The 15,183-nt window shown below is 38.0% G+C and overlaps 1 protein-coding gene across 10 annotated transcripts in view; it reads right to left on the reverse strand.

Moving 5' to 3' along the window:
* Window positions 1-15,183, reverse strand: part of LOC106082716 (tropomodulin) — a 541,301-nt gene that overhangs the window by 108,589 nt on the left and 417,529 nt on the right. Inside the window, exon 1 of one of the 10 annotated variants that reach the window (XM_013245400.2) lies at window positions 3,548-4,035. The exons of the other annotated variants lie outside the window; for them this stretch is intronic. Within the exon in view, the coding sequence (XP_013100854.1) occupies window positions 3,548-3,553 (6 nt within the window). The 5' untranslated portion in view covers window positions 3,554-4,035. Of the gene's footprint in view, window positions 1-3,547; window positions 4,036-15,183 lie in introns of those variants that run through there. 10 annotated transcript variants of the gene reach the window in all.

Consider the following 15,183-nt stretch of genomic DNA (forward strand, 5'->3'; position numbering starts at 1 on the left):
TTAACACTTATCGGACAGACATATTAACATGTGAATACTGTAAGTTCGGGCAAAAATCAATATCATATAAATAAAAAATTACGCAAAAATTACCTACTACACAAAACGGCAAGGGCAATATTATGTATAGAACTCATTTTGTAGCCAACTGCCAGAAACTAAAGTTTGATTATGACATAAGCCATATGATTCTTTATATGGTACATCAAAGCTGATCTACAATTCCAATATTAGCAAATGCCAAGTTTTCGATTTGAATTTTAGTTAAAGCTTAAGAACCTTGGTTGTTGCCGTAGGAATCAGAAAAATCCTTTAAGTTCGCCACTATACTTAGCTTTATAAGGCCACCTTTAGGGAGTATTGCCTTGGCTTAAACATATGAGTATTGCGTTGACTTTAAGACCTACGTCGAATGGTCGAAGATGCTAGTACCTTCGCGACTTGTATGGTAATCGAAAAGCAGACTCTGGCTTTCACTGCCAAAGTCTGCTTTTCGATTCCCCCTTACTCCGCTATGGCCCGGCACCCACACGATGTAGATCGTGCGTGGTTATCTCCTAAGGGGTGTCGCTCTGCGGCACGCCGTTAGCACTCGGCTATAAAAAGAAGGCCCCTTATCATTGAGCTTAAACTTGATTCGGACAGCACTCGGTGATATGTGAGAAGTTTGCCACTGCTCCTTAATGGAATGTTCATGGGCAAATTGTCATTTACATACCTTGAGGAAGTCCAGACATGTATTCACTCCAAATATTGTGTCTTCTCCCTTAATTGGGGGCAATGACACAGTTTCCTAGCACCTTTTGTCACCATAAATCCTGAAGAGGTTCGACTCACCCTAAGTCCGCGAGGTCAAAATTCTAAAGGCAGTCCGAAATCATTTTGATTGGCCAATTTGTGTAGACAAAAAAAACCCAACAAAAAGGGAAAATATAAATCTACGACGTATTCTGGAAAGAGGTTCGAATCACTCTGAGTCCGTGAGGTCAAAAATCTTCTGTGTCCAGACGTAACGGCGTTAGAGTCGATGTTGGTGCGAATTTTCGCTATAAGGGGGAAATCGTGCACCGACTGTCAAAGTATGTATATCGGAATAGACCGACCCATCGCTCTTGCATCGTAATTGTTTCCAATGATTTCAAAGCTGCGAACACCTTTCCCAGAAAGACGTTACACCCCTGTTACTATAATTCTTCAATAAATTCAATTAAGACTCCTGTCTCGGCGATTTTCTCACATTTGGATACATTGCATTGACCATACCAGCAAATCGCAAAAAAAGAGCAAAGTCCTAAGTAACTAGCGGCGGAAAACCCTAGAAAAATTTTTCGCCTCAGCCGCTATTACATGGGAAAAAATACAAACGATTTTCTTCCGATTGATAATCGTCTGACACTCAGAGTCAGTGAAATTGGGTAGTCAGTCAATGAAAAACTTGTGGTGGTATAATCCGAGCCCAATGAAATTTAGCAGGAAACTGTATTCCACAGAGCAAATGAAATATTTGGATAATTTCTCTCAATCCGTCAATAGAATTCCATACACATAATGATTATCAAAGCCTCAACGATTAAAGGGGAATGATAGGCTTCGGACACAATCACCAATAAAATAAAGTAAACCGGGTATTTGTTACCACCTTCATGTGATTTGCCTGTTAAGAAAGCTTCAGCAATATGAAGGTTACATAGTCTTCCCTGGTATTTGGGTGTGTTACAAATTTTCTCTGGATTACGGTTGGCTAAATCTCATTGCCATCCGATAACTGAAAAATCCGTTTAGGATCAGAATAGTGTGATCTGCCAGAATACAAATATGAGCCCGGCACGGGATAGCTGTGAGCACCACGCAGTATGAAACATTGAAATCCAATCTGTGTGGGGTTCATTGCTGTCACGAGAAGCTTAACTGCGAGCTATCGGGCGAGTCCAAAGGTTGCGGATAGCGGAATGCTCTATACGGAATAGTTGCAACGGCCGTCGCTGACAATCAGCGGTATCGAGTGGAAAGTCTCAGTGAGAGGCCGGGCGGCAACGGCTATTGCACAAATACTGAGTGCCTATGATGCTCGATATGACAAGGCGAGTTATTGGCGCCTTTAAATAAACAATGGCCACCATGTTCCTGCGGCTATGGGTCCTTTGGACCGGAACGAGCTTGCTCACCTACAGCAGCTTGACGAAAATCGCCACCTCAACATGAAATTGTGGCTATAACAACAATTATATCCAATATGAGGACTACCCACCACGGGATTACTATAATCACCACACAGGCTGGAACTTTGAGCTCCAATTTTGGTGATGAAGCTCTACTCAGAGATACCGAACGCGTCCACAGGTTACATGCTTTACTTTTTCTATTGGCTTTAACAGTACATTTGTCCCATTAACCAATTTTAGAATAGATTTCAAAGCCACAGCGTATTCCAGAGTAACGGGAACTGCAGTCGCGGATAAGCACCGTTATCAAATCTCTGTGAGAGTCTGGGAGACACCGGCTCTTTCAGCACAATGATAAAGGAAAAATTGGCCTGATGTTCTCGCAAGAATTCGAAAGCGACACTCAGTTTCATAGGCGGGCATGTTAAACGCACTATGCTCAGGGTTGGCCTTCGGCCCATATGATTGTAACATCGATAAATACGGGTTGAACACGGTCCTCAGATTGCTGACAAAACGTAGAAACTCTGGAGCCTAAATACTGCAGAATATAATGAAATTTCATCTCTTATTTAATGAATGTTATATCTCTTTAGATCTCTTTTATAAATAATATGTAAAATTTTTTATAAATTATGATCGATTTAAACATTCTCGCTTTTGAATTTCAAAAGTTCACTTTCGATAAAGAAATACATGATTCACAATAGAGATTTCGAACGGTTTTGCTCGTTCTTGTATGCGGTAATTCGGCTCCTGTTTTACGAGGTCAAGTCAACTAAAGAAACTTACACCAGATTGCTTTTAGATTGGACCCTTTCTGTCGATACTATATTTATCACAACTCAATTTCTGACTTTGATTTACACTGTTTTCTTTTATGGGATTACACGAAACCTAGGAGTAAAATAAAATTGATATGTAATCTCCTATTTTCCTCGAAATTGTGAAGCAATTCCAAACTTCTTCGAAACTCATATTTTAATCCAAGCTATGTAAAACAAGCTTCCTCTGTTGTTAAAAAAAAAAAACAATAAATTTTCCCATTTTCTTGGTAGCTCCCTTTTCCTTCATTTTCCATATATTCGTAAACAAAAATGGGGTGTCGTTTCATTTTCGTGCATTCCCAATTGGTTTCATTTCAACCCTCATTACAACAACACAAAAACTGACGTAATCATAATAAAAAAAAATCTTTTTTTTTTGGGCCATCATGTCGCCGCCGCTGACAACGAATGAGAACACTCACAAAATCCCAAACAGAAAAAAAAGAAATCGAAGTAGAAAAAAATCAATAATAAAAAGATGTTGCAATGAATGAACAATTAATATTTGGTAATAGGATTATGTAGATGTGGTGTTAATAACAATAGGTGTCAACTAACCTCCATAATTTCGTTTTATTTGTTCTTTTCACACAATGACGGGAGAATAGAGAATATCTGAATATCTTGTTTTACTTGTTATGTTGACCTTTTTTTGTATTTCTATATAGTTTTTTTTTTTTGTACAGCACAACTTGCAGTTTTGCTTTTCACTGGTATTTTATCCAAAAATGGGATTTTGAAATAATTTAATTGATATTATAAAAAAAAATATTGCACTGTTGGTTAGAAAAATATTTTTGTATAAAACTTATTGGGCGTTGACGCGTTTCTGCTTTCGTTCTTCTCCTATTTGAACACTTATTTTCTCTACTTCTATTGGGGTTTGATGAGCTGAACACACTTGGCTTTAATTTAAATGGAATGCTTAATTCACACTATTCAATTCACTAATAAATTAATAAATGCGACAATTTTTGTTATTTTCCCCCGTGTTTTCCCGGAATGATGGAATGATTCGTTTCTGCGCCTGTTCTGTTTTTTTGTATCGTTTTGTTGTTAGTTATGAGCCAGAGAACGAAGTTGGTTGTAGCTTGAGCAACGGCGTTAAGCAGCTAGCTCATCAACGGGTGAATATGAGCCATGTTTGGTGTTTCAAAGCACATACATATAAACATATTACAAAGCATTTTCTTAGCTTTTAAGTTCACTGATTTTACAAATTTTTACTAATTAGGGTTAAAATATGAATGAAGCTTTGTTAATGTAAGCATTAATTACAAAAAAATGGCAATAGGTTGTACATGGATAAACACAAATCTTAAGGGGTGTTGACAAGTTGAGATAGCAATGGTAGAGTTATGAGTAGGATGTATGCTCGATTAATGGTTATTCGATTATTCGTGATCTTTCAAATAATTGAACAACATAATGTGTGTGTGTGTGTGGGAGGAAGGGTGGTGGGGGAGTTTTGTATGCCCATCCCCCATGGAACTTTCTACGCTTATGATACAACCCTAACATACAGGATTCACTAATAGAAGGTTAGGTCACATGCAAAACACAATGTGGATAGGCCCCATAAACATCATTAAGGATGTCAAATCTGACGATTGAAAATGTCATCATATAGGAGAAAACGTAAACAAAGAATGAATGTAAAAAGAGAACAAGTTGACATCCTCAATGCCAAGTACTGTCAAATATTAAAAAAAAGTATATCGGCTGATCGCTTGGCTTAACCTTATTCAGTGAATCCTGCCTAACATAGCAAAATAATTATCTTTAACTCTGCTATATTTACATTTCCTTATTGCATTGACCAGCATTACGACTACACAAAAAAATTAAAGAACCTACCGAATTCGCAGCCGATTATTTATTTATGACATAAAACAAGTAAAAACGCATAAGTTCAGCTGCGACGAATTTTGGATACCCACATTTTAAATTAATTCTTTTGACATTGGTTATTGACAAAATACGTTTTTTCGGGATATTCGTCTCTATCAGGTAAGAATGTTAGAATGTTGATATTCTAAATTTTGTAAATTTCGGTAAATAACAGAGGCTTTTATGAGCCCGTGGCCATATGAGGGTATACTACAACACGCCATATATACCTCAATAAAATTCGATATTGACCATGCTCGGCACAGGTTTTAAAGGCCTCATGCAACCAAAAATCAGCAAAATCGGCAAAAAAAAGCGACTACTATGGGCTTATATTAGCAGATCGGTTTATATGGCAGATATATTTAAATATTGTTCAAAATTTACTATATTCGATCCGAATATGATAAGTCATTGTTTCAAATGTCAGCGAAATCGGAAAATAAATGCAGCTATTATGGGCTTAAGACCCTAAATCTGAAAGCCATATCCAAATATAGACCGATATGGTCCAATCAAAAACTTAATCTGCGTATAGAAAAAATATATAAATTAAAACACCTCATGCCAAATTTTGTAAAGATTGGACCTAAGATCGGCTTCTACAGCCTCAAAAGGATGAAAGATGTATATGGGAGCTATATCTAAATCTGAACAGATTTCGATCAAACCCAATAGCGTTCGTCCTTGGGCCAAAAAGAGCCTTGTGCAAAATTTCATGACTATCGTACAATAAATGCGACCTGTAACTTGATCACAAGAACACATGTACAGACAGACGGAACTATCGGTATACGTATCAATGGGTCTAGCGCTTCTCCTTCTAAGGTTGCAAACAAATGCACAAAATAATACTCTGTACCACATTGGTGGTTTAGGGTATAAAAAATAGTGATGATGAAAATGCGAACAAGTTCCGTAGAAGTGGTACCAAGAGTTATTAAGTTACAGGTAGTCGCAGTTGTTCAACAACAAAATATTGAGTGCACTATCTGTCAAAAACAATGATTAGTGCAACCCTGATTTTGTGTATGTAACCAGTTCGTTTGTGGGTGCTATGGTTCTTAACAACACACAACAAAAATTCATTGACAGATAGTGCACTTCACGAGAAAAAACTGTACTCAGCTGTTTACGGTACACTACCTGGTAATTATGTCATGAGTGGTACTGAGTTTTATTTATAAGCAAAAAAAAGTAACGACATGTCGCTGCGCCAATACAAATTTCGCTTCAATTTATTGCCAATGTAATTAAATGCTCACGAAATGAGCATCAACCAACTCTGCTTCAATGCTGTTGTGTGTGTTGTTTGACTTTTGTTTTGTGTTTTGGCAAACAAAAGAGTCCGCCAGATTTCGGAATAATTTAATAGACATTTTCGGTGCGAATGAAGCCAGTACTAGGCTTATAAGCAAAATAGCAGCGAAATGTCGCTGCGCTAATAAAAATTTCGCTTCAATTAATTGCCAGTGTAATTAAATACTCACGAAATGGGCACCAAAGTACTTTGTTTCAATGATGTTGTCTTTGATGTGTGTTGCTTTTGTTCTTTTTTTTTGTGTACTGGCAAAGAATATAGTCCTTTGGATTTCGCACTAATATAATAGGGATTTTCGCTGCGAATGAAGTAGGTATTAGGCTTAAAACACATGGTAGAAGTTTGGAGTTCGAAGGCTTTCTTACAAAATATATTAGCCGATTTTGTAAGAAAGTGTTCTTTCATTCGTTTCTTTTCTTTTTATACCCACCACCATAGTACGGGGGTATACTAATCTAGTAATTTCGTTTATAACACCTCGAAATATTCGTCTAAGACCCCATAAAATATATATATATTCTTGATCGTCTCAACGTTCTGAGTCGATCTAGCCATGTCCGTCCGATCGTCTGTCGAAATCACGATAGCGGTCCAACGCGTAAAGCTTGCCACTTGAAATTTCGCACACATACTTAATATTGATGTAGGTCGTTGGGGATTGTAAATGGGCCATATCGGTTCAGATTTTGATATAGCTCCCATATAAACCGAACTCCCGTTTCGACTTCTTGAGCCGTTACAAGCCGCAATTTCTGTCCGATTTGGCTGAAATTTTGCATGTAGTAATCTGAAATGACTTCCAACCACTGTGCTAGGAACGGCCCAAATAGGTCTTTATCTGATATAGCTCCCATATAAACCGATCTCCCGATATGACTTCTTGAGCCCTTACAAGCTGCAATTTTCGTTCGATTTGGCTGAAATTTTGCATGTAGTAATCTGTTATGACTTCCAACAACTGTGCTGGATACAGTTCAAATCGGTCTATAACATGATATAGACCCCATATATACCGATCTCCCGATTCGACTTCGAGATCCCTTACAAGCCGCAACTTTTGTCCGATTTGGCTGAAGTTTTGCATGTAGCAATCTGTTATGACATCCAATGACTGAGCTAGGTACGGTTCAAATCGGCCTATAAACTGATATAGCTCCCATATAAACCGATCTCCCGATTTGACTTCTTGAGACCTTACAAGCCGCAATTTGTATCCTATTTGGCTGAAATTTTGTATGTAGTTATCTGTCATGACTTACAAAACTGTGCTTGGAACGGTCCAAATCGGTCTATAACCTGATATAACTCCCATATAAACCGATCTCCCGATATGACATCTCGAGCCCTAACAAGCCGCAATTTTTGTCCAGTTTGGCTGAAATTTTGTGGTGTTCCGTTATGATATGTTTACAACCTGATATGATCCCGTATAAAGCGGTCTCTCGATCATCCTTGTTCGGTTCTTAAAAGCTTTAATTTTGTTTTTAGAATAAAATTATGCCCTTCAACTAAATTTATCTACCGATGATGATTGTTTTTGGTCGAAAATTAAATCGCGATACGGGAAACCAGTCATATGCTTCTAGCAACAACGCACTTTTTCTGACTTTTAAACGTTTTTTGCTATACTATTCTTTGAATAGAAAGCATTAAACAATGGTCATAAGCCGGACAATATCCTGCAATGGAATCTCAATAAGATTTTAAGACCGAAAAAAGAAAGCAGACAAACCAAACGAAAGGCACGTCACATGTGGTGTAGTTCACTGCCTATACAGTATCAATAGTTAGGCGATCGTCGTGCGAAGAACAAAAGAGTTTTGCAAAATATGTTTGTGTTTGGTGTTATTAGCATCGTTGGATAAGTTGGATTTGAATAAGAAAAGTAAGATTTGATTTGTTTTCTATTGCGCTTATTCAACTCAGATGTGTGCTTACAACGTACTCTAGTTGAAATGGTTGTAAAGCACCATGATCCATTTGACATCTGCTGATGATTTTTTTTCTTGGTCGAAAATGAAATCGCGATACGGAAAGCCAGTCAAATGCTTCTAGCAACAACACACTTTTGCTGACTTTAAATGTTTTTTTGCTATAAAGCATTAAACAATAGTCTAAAGCCTGACAATATCCCATATTCGGCCCGGCTGAACTTAGCACGGTTTTACTTTTTTCAAATTAAATTGACTTTTTCCACTAAATATGCGATTAATTGTGCATTCACAAAAGCGCTCTCAATGAATATGCATTCAAAAAGAGAGGAACTTGCATGGTCTACTGAAATTGTAATGTAAAGGTTCCATTGGATTTACCCACAACTCAACAACTCTGACACCCATAAGTGTTGTTGTCTGTACTAACTGTTATGATCGTAGCTGTTATAACAGGCTTGCATGTATATAACGATGGTCATATTGCAACTGTTCTATGACGCCAGCATTCTGTTATAAACTGCCTCTTCTTAACAGGGAATATAACACTCAAACTGTTATAATAACAGAACAACCATTTTAAAGCAACCACTTCTTAAATTCATTTTTATTGCTTCAAAAACAATAATGACCAAAATGTGGTCTAGAAATCGTTATGCAAGTTATTGTTTATGCGCTGAAAATACTTATAAATGCGAAAGTAAGTTATAAAATTAAATTATGAGCCATTTAAGCGATTTATTAAAATTAATTAAAAGTCATTAAGAAATACCAACGAAAAACCATTAGGAGTAATAAAAACACCAACAACTACAACAACAATCACATAGGCAGCCAACAGTTTAAGAATTTAACATAACATAACCAAGGAGAAGAGAGTGAAAGCGAGAGAGAGCATAATACCTACAAGAAAATAATAATAAAACAATTTACCTGAAAGACATGAAGAACAAATAAAACGACGGTTTTAAAACGTTTATTGCCCCCATCCACTCATACAATCTCATCTACACCACCTACACACAAAGAAGTGAATTGCACAGAGCACACAGCTAACATCTAAGCTAACTATTGCGTGAAGACAGGCCAGATGTTAGAATTGCGGCAGCCAACTCAAGGACATAAGCAGCAGCACCACCACCAGCAGTCAAAGAGAAGATGATGATGAAGATGACTACAACGACGACATGACAAACTTGTACTAAAACTTAAGTGTGGCGCATTCCATTTAATAATGAGATTTGGAGCATTGCTTGCCTTTGAATGTATGGAAAGAATGGTGGCAGTAGGTCGGGCAGTAGGTTGGGAAGTTAGAAGAAAGTTTGTAGGCTAAAGAGAAGGGAATCATCATATTTCATGGATTTGTGTTGGCAGATATTTGCGTTGCCTTTGTATGAGTATGGCGTTTGTATTGACAGACGAGCCGTGAAACACATACCTACACATATACAAAATTTAAGCCTACTTTTGTGTTTTAAAATCCTACTTTGCCATATACGCCCCAAACGACGTTGATACTGCCTTCTAATGGCATTATAGTCAACAAAGTTGCCGCTTCTGGGGTTTTTAATAAAAAAATTGATGAAAATCAAATTTTTAAGGATATACAAGAAATTTTTTAATAAAATTATATCAAAACTAAATTCAAAGAAGTTTGCAAAAAAAAATTAAATCTGTAAATTTTTTTTTTGTAAAACCCAAAATTTGGAACTATTTAGGTAAATTTTTATGAAACTCAGATTTTCAGTTAAAAAAGTTTAGCTTTGAGGCAACACTGATACATACCTCTCACAACACACTGTATCCTGCCACCCTCCTAAGCTGACTTGTCACACCATAAAGACAAGGTGTTGGGTTTTCAAGAGTAAAATTACTGGCTGTTTTGGTGTTGCCTGGCAGTCAGGCCACTGTCAGGTGTAAAGGAGCATGTTAAAATGGCATTTGATAAAAGGCACAAAAACCCATAGAAAGAAACGTCATAAAAATACCTAAAGTACGTCGTGGAGCCAGCCAGCTAGCTAGCGAGCAATACGTTGTTGTTATTACGCACAATGACGTTGAATTAAAGTCGATGGAGTTGGTTGGAGAGCAGCAAAAAAAAAAAAAAAAAAAATGATGATTATGTCGATGCTGTTGCTACTAGATTGGATGGGGGAATGGCAATTGAGGAAATGATGGAGAGGACACTAATGATGGGGTTGGGTTGAGGTTGGGTTTTGTGAAATGGAGATGAAGTGTGCAAGCCGATGTCATTGGCGTTGATGTTTATGTTTCTTTTGAGAGTTGGAACAAGTGTGATATAATTTCTCGTTTGACGGTAACCTATGGATTTGGTGTTCTTTTCATCATGGTAATGACATACACTCACACACACACACACACACACATGGATACATTTTCCAGAAGTATTTTCTAAATACTGTTGCACACTTATGTTATAAGAAAATGGGTCGCTGAAAGTGAAGAGGAAGAACTAATACTTCAAAAGTTTTACAGTGGGCTGAAACAACAAGTATGCTGAGTTCGGCCCCGTCGAATCTTATATACCCCTCAACATGGATGGTATTTGTAAAGTTCTTTGCCCGTTAACTCCTCATAAGCAAACAAAAGATAGAGGAATGGTAATACTATGGTATTGGTGCCATACCAGGTGATGGACTGAATCGAGGCATCTTGGTTTGACCATAGTAGAAGTTTTTGTGCCAAATTTCAGCCAAATCGGATAAGAATTGTGCCCCGTAGGGCCTCAAAAAGTAAAATCGAGAGATCGGTTTATATGGGGGTTACATCAGGTTATGTACCCATTTAGACCATATATAGTAGGTATGTTTAAAATCATAGAAGAAGTTGTTGTACAGAATTTCAACCAAATCGGGTGATAATTGCGCCCTCTAGCGGCTCATGAAGTCAAGATCCGAGATCGGTTTATATGGCAGCTATATCAGGTTATAAACCGATTTTGATCATACTTGACTCAGTTGTTGACGGATAGAACAAAACACTTTATGCGAAATTTCAGCTAAATCGGATACGAATTGCGCCCTCTAGAGACTAAACAAATAAAATCGAGAGATCGGTTTTCATGGGAGCTATATCCGAATTTTAGACCGATTCAGAACATATTCCACATTATGTTGGAGGTTATAAGAGAAGTCATTGTGCTAAATTTCAGCTAATTTGGATGAAATTGCGCCCTCTCTAGAGCCTCAAGAAGTCAAATCGGGAGATCGGTTTGTATGGGAGCTATATCAGGTTGTGAACCGATTTCGACCGTACATAACAGAACAATACATCCAAAATTTCAGCCAAATCAGACAAAAATTGCGTCATGTAAGGGCTTAAGAAGTCAAATCGAGAGATCGGTTTATATGGGAGCCATATCAGGTTATAAACCGATTTGGGCAGTTTTTTCGATTTCGTCGAAATTTGGGACAGTGAGTTTTGTTGGGCTCTTCGATATCTTTCTGCAATTAGGCCCAGATCGGTCCAGATTTGGATATAGTTGCCATATAGGCCGATCTCCCGATTTAAGGTCTTGGGCCCTTAAAAGGCGCATTTGTTATGCGATTTTGCCAACATTTGGGACAGTGCGTTGTGTTAGGCCCTTCAACATCCTTCTTCAATTTGGCCCAGATTTGTCCAAATTTGGATATAGCTGTCATATAGACCGATCTCTCGATTTAAGGTCTTGGGCCCATAAAAGGCGCATATATTAACCGATTTCGCCGAAATTTGGGACAGTGAGGTGTGTTAGGATCTTTGATATCTTTCTGCAATTTGGCCCAGATCGGTCCAGATTTGGATATAGCTGCCATTTAGGCCGATCTCTCGATTTAAGGTTTTGGGCACATCAAAATCGCATATATTATCCGATTTCGCTGAAATTTGGGACAGTGAGGTGTGTTAGAATCTTCGATATCTTTCTGCAAGTTTGCCCAGATCGTTCCAGATTTGGATATAGCTGCCATATAGACAGATCTCTCGATTTAAGATTTTGGGCCCATAGAAGACGCATTTATTGTCCGATTTTGCCATCATTTGAGACAGTGAGTTGTGTTGGGCCCTTCGACATTCTTTTTCAACTTGGCCCAGATCGGCCCAGATTTGGATATAGCTGCCATATAGAACGATCTCTCGATTTAAGGTTTTGTGCCCATAGAAGGCGCATTTATTGTCCGATTTTACCAACATTTGAGACAGTGAGTTGTGTTGGGCCCTTCGACATCCTTCTTCCATTTGGCCTAGATCGATCCAGATTTGGATATAGCTGCCATATAGGCCGATCTCTCGATTTAAGGTCTTGGGCCCTTAAAAGGCGCATTTATTGTCCGATTTTGCCGAAATTTGGGACAGTGAGTTGTGTTGGGCCCTTCAACATTCTTCTTCAAGTTGGCCCAGATCGTTCCAGATTTGGATATAGCTGCCATATAGGCCGATCTCTCGATTTAAGGTTTTGGGCCCTTAAAAGGCGCATTAATTATCCGATTTTGCTAAATTTTGGGACAGTGAGTTGTATTAGGGCCTTCGACATCCTTCTTCAATTTGGCCCAGATTGGTGGAAATTTGGATATAGCTGCCATATAGACATATCTCTCGATTTAAGGTCTTGGGCCCTTAAGGCGCATTTATTATCCGATTTTGCCACCATTTTGGAAAGTAAGTTGTGTTAGGCCCTTCGAGATCCTTCTTCCATTTGGCCCAGATTGATCCAGATTTGGATATAGCTGCCATATAGGCCGATCTATCGATTTAAGGCCTTGGGCCCATAAAAGGCGCATTTATTGTCCGATTTTGCCGAAATTTGGGACAGTAAGTTGTGTTGGGCCCTTCAACATTATTCTTCAATTTGGCCCAGATTGGTTCATATTTGGATATAGCTGCCATATAGACCGATCTCTCGATTTAAGGTCTTGGGCCCATAAAAGGCGCATTTATTGTCCGATGTCGCCGAAATTGCGGGGCCTTCGACATCCTTCTTCAATTTGGCCCATATCGATCCAGATTTGAATATAGCTACCATATAGACCGATCTCTCGATTTAAGGTCTTGGGCCCATAAAAGACCGAATTTGGTCCAAATCGGACCATATTTCGATATAGCTGCTGTGGAAGCATAAATTATGAATTGAATGAATTAATTTTCACCGGATTACGGCGAAAGGTGTTTTACATATACACCCGAGGTGGTGAGTATCCAAAGTTCGGCTTGGCCGAACTTAACTTTTTTTTTTACTTGTTTTTATTAATTCTGAAATTTTAAATTTAATCCTTGTCTATATGAATTAATGCCTTTTAAAAATTGCGGTAAAAATGTAGCTCTTAAGCTCTTCTCTTTTACATTTTTCCACAGTAAATGGGCTTAGGTCGCTGACGACAATTTGTTTCTACGCACATGCTTAACGAGGCCACCCATAAAAAAAAGTAACGTATTGCCATTTTCAAACAAAATGAATGAGAAACAAAACAAAAACAAAGGAACAAAAATCAAACCTCAGACGAAGGATATACGCACAAAAAATTCCTAAGGAAATGAAAAATATGAACATGTAGCCTATACGATGTAGATGTGCTCTTTCCGTGGTCACCCTCAAAGACCGACCGACGACCTATGTACGAACATAGCAATGATTCCCTGGCGACCACAAAGATGAATGTATGCATGGATGGGGTGTAAGCAGATGACATGCCATGTGGGATGTGTTGGAAGATAAATGTGGTGCAAAAATGTACAATTACCACATAAATTGTTTCACAAAAAACCGCATCGACAACAACAACAACAACGATAAAAAGGCATTAACATTAATGCTTCACTTTTTTTTCTCCTTTGAAAGTCCTGTCTGCAGCTCATGTAAGAACTTCTTAAACCAAAACACCTTCTTCGGTTGGTAGCACGTAAAACCTTTAAAAATAACAGCCTGAATTGAAATCAATTTCAAAAGGATATTTAATAGCCGAAATAAGAAAAAAAGGAAAACAATTCAACTTTTTGCGTGATTTGGTTTAAAAAAAAAAAAACTCTGCAAATAAAAAATTCATTCACGAAATAGGAATACAAATACCTATGCAATTGTTGGAAAAGCTTTGGCAGATCTGATGACTTTGCCTCTGGGTTCATTACAGAAAACGAAATAAATCGCAGTTGAAAAAGGAAATGGAAATGTTATGGAATGCCTAATATGCAGGCCCTCTGAAATCATGTCCCCTTTAGCAGCGTCGCGTAAAACTAGGGGTTGGAAACTTTGCAATAGGGCAAAAATGAAAACAATGGAGGGAAACGAGAAAGAGTTAAGGACGGCGAAGAAGGATTTCTTAAGAATTCCTGTGAAGAATTGCAAGGAATAAGGAAAACGTGTAGATTACGTACGTTATACTCTAAGGATCCTTGCATTTTCCAGGACTTTCGGCGACATTCGGCCAGCAGACATTGAAACTTCTGAAGGAGACGAATTTTTCACTCTATTGTACTAACAATAGAAGCTGACTATTATAAATGAGGGGAAAATAGTCTGGAGGGTACGTACCTCCAGCCAGTAAAATGGAAAGTAAAAATTGACTTAAACATAAGATTTTATACTTGGTATAAGGATTTTGGTGATGATTGCGAATTAACGAAAATGAAATTTTTGCGCTTTGTTTGTTTGTTTGTTCCGTATACAAAAACGGCTGAACCGATTTTCATGAAATTTTCACAGATGGTAGAGTTTGGGCTCCCGGTGAAAATAGGGTACTACATTTTTTGATATCCGAAAGGCGGGGGGGGAGACGGACCCTCCCCTATACCTCAATTTACAAAAACGCTATATCTCGGAGATGCGTGCACCAATTTAAGTAAAATTTTGTATGCCACCTTATACAATAGTACCCCAAAAACTGGAAATTGGTAAAAAATGTAGCCTGGGGGGACGCCCCTTCCCAACCCGATCAGATATGTGTACCGATTGGGATAATATGGGTACCAAATGAAAGGTATTTAAGAGTAGAGTACGAATTTGGTATACAAATTTTACTCTTAATATTCGGGGGGGTCCCCCACCCCAAAAAAAAAGCCCC

Source organism: Stomoxys calcitrans, chromosome 2 (assembly GCF_963082655.1).
Source record: "Stomoxys calcitrans chromosome 2, idStoCalc2.1, whole genome shotgun sequence".
In the NCBI taxonomy this organism is placed as follows: Eukaryota; Metazoa; Arthropoda; class Insecta; order Diptera; family Muscidae; genus Stomoxys; species Stomoxys calcitrans.